This window comes from Gymnoscopelus braueri (genome assembly GCF_963280865.1).
Source record: "Gymnoscopelus braueri genome assembly, chromosome: 3".
Lineage (NCBI taxonomy): Eukaryota > Metazoa > Chordata > Actinopteri > Myctophiformes > Myctophidae > Gymnoscopelus > Gymnoscopelus braueri.
The window spans coordinates 41,415,601-41,424,828 of record NC_137612.1 but is presented as its reverse complement, the minus strand read 5'-3'; the positions used below and the strand labels follow the sequence as shown (position 1 = coordinate 41,424,828).

At 41.7% G+C, this 9,228-nt stretch overlaps 1 protein-coding gene across 15 annotated transcripts in view; it reads left to right on the top strand.

Moving 5' to 3' along the window:
- The first annotated feature begins 4,538 nt into the window (after nt 1-4,538).
- The window catches only part of cast (calpastatin), a 57,881-nt gene continuing 53,191 nt past the window's right edge, over nt 4,539-9,228 (top strand). For 5 of the 15 annotated variants that reach the window (XM_080424300.1, XM_080424282.1, XM_080424299.1 and 2 more), the window contains exons 1-2: nt 4,540-4,729; nt 7,593-7,661. In XM_080424300.1, the coding sequence (XP_080280426.1) occupies nt 4,688-4,729; nt 7,593-7,661 (111 nt within the window). In that variant the 5' untranslated portion in view covers nt 4,540-4,687. Of the gene's footprint in view, nt 4,730-5,606; nt 5,884-7,592; nt 7,662-9,228 lie in introns of those variants that run through there. The other 10 variants (XM_080424286.1, XM_080424281.1, XM_080424305.1 and 7 more) reach the window with 5 other exon arrangements.

Genomic DNA, 9,228 nt, shown 5'->3' with positions numbered 1-9,228 from the left:
TGGACATACAAGGTTTCCAACCTGACAGCAACGATATTCAAAACATCACAACATTTTCTGTGTGTATTTCTGCAGCTTACATGACGCTCAACAAGGATGTTTGGTTGTCATGACAACTCCCCCCCCCCCACCTTGTCATCCGTAAAGATCATTTGTCTGTCTGTCAGCAAGCAATTGTAAATCTGACAATCTCACAGGCAAACACATTATTCAGAAAATGTCATGTAAATGTAAAAATGTAACAACTACATTGAAAGTGCATGAACATCCATCTTTTTCAGATGGATGTCATATTGCAATGCATAATGGAATTTGAACAATCCATTGACATTATACTGATATGATATACTGTGGGCTACAAATTAATTAAATCAAGTATCAAAACGATAGACCAAAAATATTTTTTTTTAACCAAGACTTGGAATAACTATGGCATAAAAGAAAAACTGAAATTATTTATCGTAAAAGTTTAAAATAAAGTGTGTTTTCTACCAGTAGTCATAAGCAGTTAACTGTTATTGTTGAGAGTTTGAGTGTCCGTCTCAGAAACACTGGAACCCTTGAGCAAATCAACTGTCTGTCGAGCTTAAAGCAGTGATTCTCTCAAGTGGGGTCATCTGGGTATCTCTCAACGGTCAACAGACATTGATGAGTCAATCAGCCAAATATGGTGAGCTAGCTCTACTCTTATCAAGTTGCATGGAGGGCTTTCTAAACAAAAAACACAACATAAAATACAAGTTTAATATGCGACACAATGTTATTCAATATGTAGTGGGGATACCTGCTTGACTCTCTCTCAGCTAAGGGGTCCTTGGCCTGAATATCATTGAAGACCACTGATCTACAGTTGTGTTTTGTTGCGCCGTTAGCGATCACTGTGTCTGTGTGACACACCGCAACAAATATACAGTCAAAAGGGCATCTGGTGTCATAAGAGGGCGTACAAATGCCATCCGGTGTCATCCAGCTATCTGTCACGCCATGGTCAGGTTTGCGCTGCTATCAGAAAGTGAGAAGGTCAACTGAAATGTGTCTCTGAAAGCAATCACTGACACAATATTCTATTGTCATCACTCAAAGATGTCAATGCATTCATTCAGGCTTTATCCCTGACATCCGTCAAACATGCAGCATCCTGGAAACCTGACAAATCTGTCAGAGAGAAATATTTAGTTAATACATGCCAGGGTAGCGCAACAACTTAACCATAGCTTGAGCAAAGCACTGGAAAACTTACTGAGAGTGTGATTTCTATTTAGTTATTTGGGTACTGTGTGTATCGTGGCATAATGATAATGTATGTTCAGCCTATGAGGGAGGGACTGGCAGCTTATTATAGGGCCAGGTGTGTTTAATTTAGTTAAGCCAGGTGTGTTTGATTAGTTTAACTTTTAGTTTGTCAGCTCAGTATTGTCGCAAAGCAGCGACATGTATGCACCCTCCTGTTCCCAAGTTGGTTTCTTAGATTGTAGATCGGCTACTTTTGCACAGTTCATCAGCTTGTAGTTCGGCTATATGCATCATTCGGCGTATGGATACAGTGGAAATGGTGTTCGGATACAATAACATGCCGTGGAGAAACAAGTTGAGGTCTTTAAATCCAGTTCAAGGTGGTGGGATTTTGAGCATGACACAGGTGCAAGGCCATGGTGTCTGCGTCATAGTAATCTTGAACATTGTCACCTTCACATAACATTTGACACACTGACTTAAGCCAGTGACTTGGAGGTCAGGAGACTGGGGGGAGAAAGCCGTTTTGAGATGATGTAATGGTTAATGAGGATGACTAAGAGGCAGGTGATAGGTAGAAGGAATAAGGTGGGTTGTACTAATTGACAAGGTCATCTGGGGTTATAAAAGTGCTGCACAACGGGTGCGTACCCCAAGGAGGGACGGGCACTCCTGCCCCGAGGAGGATGAGTCTTTACGAGGAGGCATCTACTGCCATACTTGGAATATTTTCAGAATCAGGTTCAGCAAAAAATTCTGGCATTGTCCGTCTTTTGGCTTGAATAGCTGTGTCTGGAAATATTCATGAGTATGACTTATCGTGCCATACTTGGGATATTTTCAGGTTCAGAAAGGACTCAAAGTCAGCCAAACCTCCTTTGGGAAGATTTAAAAAGGAACCCCCCAGCTCTCCAGTTATTCAAGCCAGAATAGTGGGAGGCTGTCAAGGTCGAGAAGGGCCTGCGCAACCCTTTATCCACATATCTAAATTATATTATGTTATCAAGAATCAGACTGGTAGGGAGATTACTGAAAGGGACTTTTATTTTATTTTATTTTAATCTCTTTAATTTGTAACAACTATTATACTGTCTGATCATTACCCTGTATCGTAAAACCCTTTAATAAATATTTTAATTCCTTCCTTAAAGAGAAGTCTGAATAGTATTCTATTCTGTCACAATGGATTTTATCCATTATTCACCATTCTCCTGGTTATAATGTAAAACAATAGTATTGTGTATATGAGACCTAATCGGTTACCTTGACCACTAATACCTCCTATAAGTCAAAAGTTAACTTGATTCAAAATTGACTATCGTGACAACTAAAAACTAATCCTAATAAGATAAAAGCAGTGACATTAAGGGCATGTTTCACCAGGTCAGGTTGCTGCCTGAAGACAGGCCCTTGCTCCGTTTCTTGTGGAGAGACATGCACAGAGAGGCACCACCCACCATTTACGAATGTCAGGTCCTACCCTTTGGCACCAGTGCCACCTGTAGCCCATTCTGCGCAACGTTCACACTCCAGAAGCATGTGGCAGATCCCAGTCAGCCAGGGGAGGATGTCCGGGTGGCCATCGAGCAGTACTTCTATGTGGAGAACCACTTACAAAGCCTCTCTTATGGTGTCCTACCCACAGTAGCCATGCAGCTGGTCGACAAACTGAAGATGCTGTTAGCCACAGGTGGGTTTGAGCAGCGGCAGTGGACTAGCAATGTCCCAGAAGTCATCAGCCAACTGCCGAAGGAGGCAATCGCAGATTAGTGAGTTATGGCTCACAGAGTCAATGACAGATGACGTGCCTCGGACACTCTTGGCTACAAGTGCCGCCTCACTGACCGTTCCCCGCCAACTATCTATGAGGAACATTCACAGCACACTAGCAAAGCTTTATGATCCTCTAGGCCAGTGGTTTTCAACCCATTTCATCTCAAGGACCATTATGTATTCTGCATTTGAGCCACGGACCACCGTTTGATGAGATTTAGCCTCTCAGACTCAAGACTTATATTATAAGATGAGTGCTTGCTTCTTTTCCAACGATAATATTTTGTTATCGTTGGACAAGATCTTGTCCACAATTTCATGCTGTATTGATGTTGGTACCATAGGAGAGATAACAGGCAAACGTTGATCAAAATAACACTTATTTTACATTCTCTAATTGTGTAGACATATTGTAAATTAAGCAATGCAGATATTTAACAGTCATTTAACTCTTGAGAGCGTAAAATGAAACCAAATGGACCCGTGAGGGTCCATTTGGTTTCATTTTACGCTCTCAAGAGTTAAAGATCTATATAAGGGTCCATTTGGTGACCAACTCTCCATCATTTAGCTGGGGACCACCTGGAATCCCTTCAAGGGCCACTGGTGGTCCCCGGACCACTGATTGAGAACCACTGCTCTAGGCTTCCTATAGTTTCCCTTCACCACACAGCCAGGCTAAAGTCATTGTGCAGTAGGCTACGTGTGGGACAAAGAGAGAGAGAGTGGGATGATCCGTCCCTGCCGGAGGACACCCTCAAGGCGTGGGCCGCGTGGCTCACCTGGCAAGATGAGCTGCAACATCTACCTGACATCAGTCTAGAGGTGTCTAGAGGTGGCTTTCCTGACAGCACGGTCGAGAGTGGTCCCCAAGCGCCAGCAATCTATGCCCCGTTTGGAGTGTGCAGCAGCAGCTGACTGGTGCACAGCTGGCTGCTGCTGTTGCAGTGTGAACTCACCCTGGTGCTTGACGAGGTGGTGCTCAACACATGTTTAGGGGCAGTGGTGCTGCTGACTGCTGACAGATTTGAGAGATTACATCGACAGCAGCAATAATTTATGTTGAATGCCACAAGAGGGCAGCATCGTGCTGTGTTACCATCCAGGCTGGCTACGATCAAAACAAAAGTGAACCACACCGTTGGTCATCATGAGCCAAGACCACAAGTGAGTCAACTGTTCCATGGAGAGAGAGAGGGGCGTTTCGATCCGTCCAAACCCTGATAACAGTAGCGATTAGAATAATTGGGTTCTATTCCTGGTTTATGATTCTCTCACTTTTCTTACTTCAGTGATTCCCAGTCTGGAGGATCTGACAAAATAAGGAACAACAAACCAGCAGTGTAACAGTTACACTGTAACCGTGATTTTCTTTCATCTCCCTATCTCTCTCTCTCACACGCACGCACGCACGCACGCACGCACGCACACGCACACGCACATGCACGCACGCACACACATATGCACGCATATACTCACACACACACACACACACACACACACACACACACACACACACACACCACAAAGAGCAAGATACAGGCTTCCACTTGCATTAATCAAATCAATCTTTGCGGGAGGGGCGATATCTTATATTTAAAGGCGTGTATCGACATCTATTCCCTCCAGAGGATTAACCGTCGGATTGGGAATAAACGTTCAGTCCTGACATCACAGAAACATGCCTCACAAAAAGAGAACCCATGGCAAAAAAACAAAAGGGGTAAGTTTTCCTTCTAGAGAAAACAGACATTTTAAACTGGACGTTTGAGTGCAGGCAACTGCATGGCAAACTGGCATGGTTGTCTGTTTTAAATACTATTGTTGCTTTAGGTGCTATCAACCATGCGTGCACTGTGCAGTGGTGGATGACTGAGTACATTTACTCAAGTACTGTAAGCTATTTTGAAATACTTTACTTGACTTGAATATGTTTTTCTTCTATTTATCTATATCTTTTTATACTTTATTTAAGCATGATAGGCTACTCCACTATACAGTTCAGAGGCAAATATTGCACGTTTTACTCCCCTGCAATTATTTGACAGTTTTTCAGATTTAGATTATTTACAACAACATACACAGTATGTGTATGTGCGGATATATATATAGCTGTACCCATAAACCAGTCCCAACGTTACCAGCTGCAACATTAAAGTGACGAACACATAAATGCACATTAATCTGAGCTTGTAGATCTGCATTTATACATTTGAAAACTTGAAACGGGACATTCTGCATAATGACGAGTAGGCTACTTTTACTTCTGGTACTTTAAGTACATTTTGATGCCAATACTTTTGTACTTTTACTCACGTCCATTTTGAATTCCGACCTGTAACAGTAATTCTACATTGCAGTATTGATACTTTTACTTAAGTAAAAGATGTGAGTAATTTTTTCCCACCACTGGTGGTCTAATTGGGCTACGCCTACTACATCGCATGTTATTATCACAACATGGTGGCATGAGTAAACTTATATGTGTATTTACTTGGGGAAGAACTAAGAAGACATCCTCGTACAGTAACAGTTGCGCAATGTATGCTGTTAGTGATTTCACATTGGAAGTTAGGAAGGTGAATGCGTGATTCTTCATACGTTGGGCGGAAGAAAGGCTTAAGCGTCCTCTCCTCAAAGTGCGACTGTAGGCTGTGATCAGTAGTATAGTATCTCTTCGTCTGCTTTCCATGTAGTTTTTGTGGGGAGTGGTGCATGGCTGTGGGACGCATGGGAAAGAGAGAGTGACAATTATTACATGTCAAGACAGATCACACTTAAGATAGTTTAAAAAAAATCACCTTCTGCTCCTCGAGCAATTCGTCTCCTCTTGTCAGACTGTCCCCCATGGCGTATGCAGCGTATTGGACGTGGACTGTGAGTACATGGCTATAAGCCATCTGTTTAATATTCATTATTAGGATTTTTTTACCCTCTGGGGAAATGTAATCAAGTCCATCCTGTATTCACCTTGGCAGCTGTATAGAAAGAAATCTGGTTTTTTTTAACACAGGATAAAAACAGTAAAGCTCTAAAGAGATAAGTTGTGATGATGTCGTTTTGTTTTCATGAGGGAGCTTTCAATGCTAAGCTTTGAATGTTAATGGGACTGAATGACTGCCATTTGTCTTTGTCATTTTCCAATACACATTTGGCATTGTGGCACACAGCCATACACTTAGGGCTTTGCCCATATCCTGGCTGGCATTGGGTGTGTATTAACTTTTAGATAGGAGATATGATTTGATTGTATACTATACACTATCCTCAGTATTTCATAACCCAAGCAGTTCCATTTATTTGCCAGGCCATTGGGTTAAGTCTCTTAACGTAATAGAGCCACTTAACTTAAGTGGCACTATTTCAACTCTGATACCCGAATATGCCCTTATTGAACTATTTCTTTTGGCTTGAATATTGCATTCATTGGCTTGAGTTGAGCATTGTGTACTATTTAAACATGCTGGTGTATTGTTTATTTATTTCATTCAGTGTGGAATGTATTTATTTTGTCTACCCTTAAAACAATGATTTTCAGCTGTTAAACTAATAAACTGTAGACACAATGGTTGAGATCAGTGCTTCCTGAAGGAATGGGAAGCTGACACAACAATAGCCTGCTTGAAGCTTCAGTGGCAAAACATGCTGTCAAATGGTGATTTTATCATAGGAAATTCAAGATGAGACACTTTTTACGTTTGCGTTGCCATAGCCAGAAATACAACTTTTCAATAGCCTACAATAATGAAATACTTGAGCATCTTGTAGGCCTTCACCCTTTTAGAAGCAAAAACATGTTGCCTAGATAATGTATTTCACAAATTATTGATCAGTGAAAAAAGTATTACTTAAGTAAAAAGAAAACACAGCTTTTCTCTATAAATCCAGGTTTGATTGATTGATTGAATATATTTTTTTGTAAAAAAAAGCACAGAGGTACAGTTCCATACAAAAGCATGCTGAAAGAATAACCCAAGAAAGCCTATGGCTTGTTTCATTTGGGGGTCCTGTGTATTCAATTAATCGAAGATAGATGGTGTACAATCATTTTTTATCATTGAATATAGGATCAACTTTCCTCAAAGCCAGTTGTTCACAATGTGAACAAATACATGGTACGCCATGTATCTCATCTGATCTATAAGCTCAAGTTGTAACAAACATAAACACTAGCTGATGTGATGTCACCTTACAGTTACAATGATCTACTCCCCTCAGACATGGGAATTATTCTATCAGGAAATAGCAGACCTACAAGCTCACAACGTGAAAATAGGGGTAATGTGGTTTAAACAGACTTTGATGCTATATTAAGTATTAACTAATTTAGCTGGGGACCCCCTGTAACCTTCCCAAGGACCCCTTGGGAAGGTTACAGGGGGTCCCCAACTAAATTAGTTGGGGCAGCTCATCCTGAGATCTACAAGCTCACAACAACGCATTGCGGAAGCAACGTGTTGTGAGCTTGTAGATTGTCTATCTTCGCGGTGCTGCACCGCATTAACGGAGCATAAATGAATCATAACCCTGTGGATCAACTTACCCAGCTCTCCCCTACGTGTGTGTGTCTGTGTGTCTGTGTGCAGCATGGAGACCCTACTACCCCAGTTGGAGGCCATCAGACTAGCAAGCCCACAGCGACGCACCATGCTAAGGTACTGAGTGAAATTCCCCTCCCCCCCTCCCCCAACCCCATCACAAGCATCTCCTGTCACAACAAAGAAAAGTATTCTTGTAATTGCCTTTCCTTCGCATGCTGTCTGCCCGCCATACCAGACATCTGCCAAAACAAATATTTACCTTTGAATACTTTGGAGGACGTCTGGCTTGTGGTAGACATTTTTGACAAAATTCTATTTTTGCCATGGACATACAATATAGACAAACACATAAAGAGCTAGCCCTAAATGACCATTACAGGTCTGTAACTCTGAGTGTGTACAAATGGAACCAAATGGACCCGGGTCCATTTGGTTCCATTTGTACACACTCAGAGTTATGGGGGTCCTTGAAAATAAAAAATTTGAGAACCACTGCACCAGTGGACTCATTAGCTAATGTACCATACACTACATGGTGTCATAGCAAATCAGTGTCATACATAATCTGAAGAAAACCTGGAGACTGACATTCAGTAATTGGGTGTTATGATCAAAATAAGAACATTATAATAGTGTGTAAAAACAAAATCAAACATTTGGCACAGATAAGGCCAAGTCTTGCCACGGACACATGTGTCCGTGTACGGACACATGTGTCCGTGTAAGGACATATTGATGACCCCTGGAGGAAGTACACTACATGAAAGGGGAACATGTCTATGTTCCTTCAGCACTATGTTCCCTATCCCTAATCCAACGCTATAGGGTTAATAACCCAACCCTAACTCTATCCACACATCCAACCCTCAACTGCTTTCATGGGTGTCACAGCCTCAGGGCTGATGACACCCATGAAAGCAGTGAGCCTGATCTCCTTGACGTTGGTGGTAGAATGTTATGAGTATGTCTCCCTCTAGTGAGCACGGACAAACCTGCTGGCTTGAATTGGAGCCAGTGTGTGACCTTACAGTCTAAAATGTGTGTGACTGACCACTGACCAGGTGTTAAATGTCTGTGGATTAAACATCTCTTAACCCATTTAGACCGGGAACACATCTCTGTCATTTTAGATGTCTTTGGCTATTCAAAAATAGCAGATATACAAGCTCATAGCGCAGCACCGAGTGCCGCGCTATGAGCTTGTATATCTGCTATTTTTTGAAAAATCTTGAACATTTGTGAATATATATTTCTTAAAGCGAACATTTGTAAAATATTTTGTCCCAGGGACCTCCAGAAGCAAAGATTTGAGTTACAAATGTTCGCTGTAAAAATATATATATTCAAAGATTTGCACAAATGTTCAAGATTTAAAAAAATTGCAGATCTACAAGCAAGCTCATATAACACGGCACTCGGTGCCGCGCTATGAGCTTGTATATCTGCGCTTGTATATCAGCTTGTATATCTGCTATTGTATATGAGCTTGTATATCTGCTATTTTTGAACAGCCAAAAGAAATCTAAAATGACACTGATGCGTTCCCGGATTGAATGAGTTAAGCACCTCTCCGTTCGGAACAGAGGTGTGGTTTTCACAAGGCTCTCTGGGACTTGCACCTGCTTCCAGGCTTGTTAGTAACAGCAGTTGTTGTGCCGCTTGCTTGGGTGCTATAGTATTT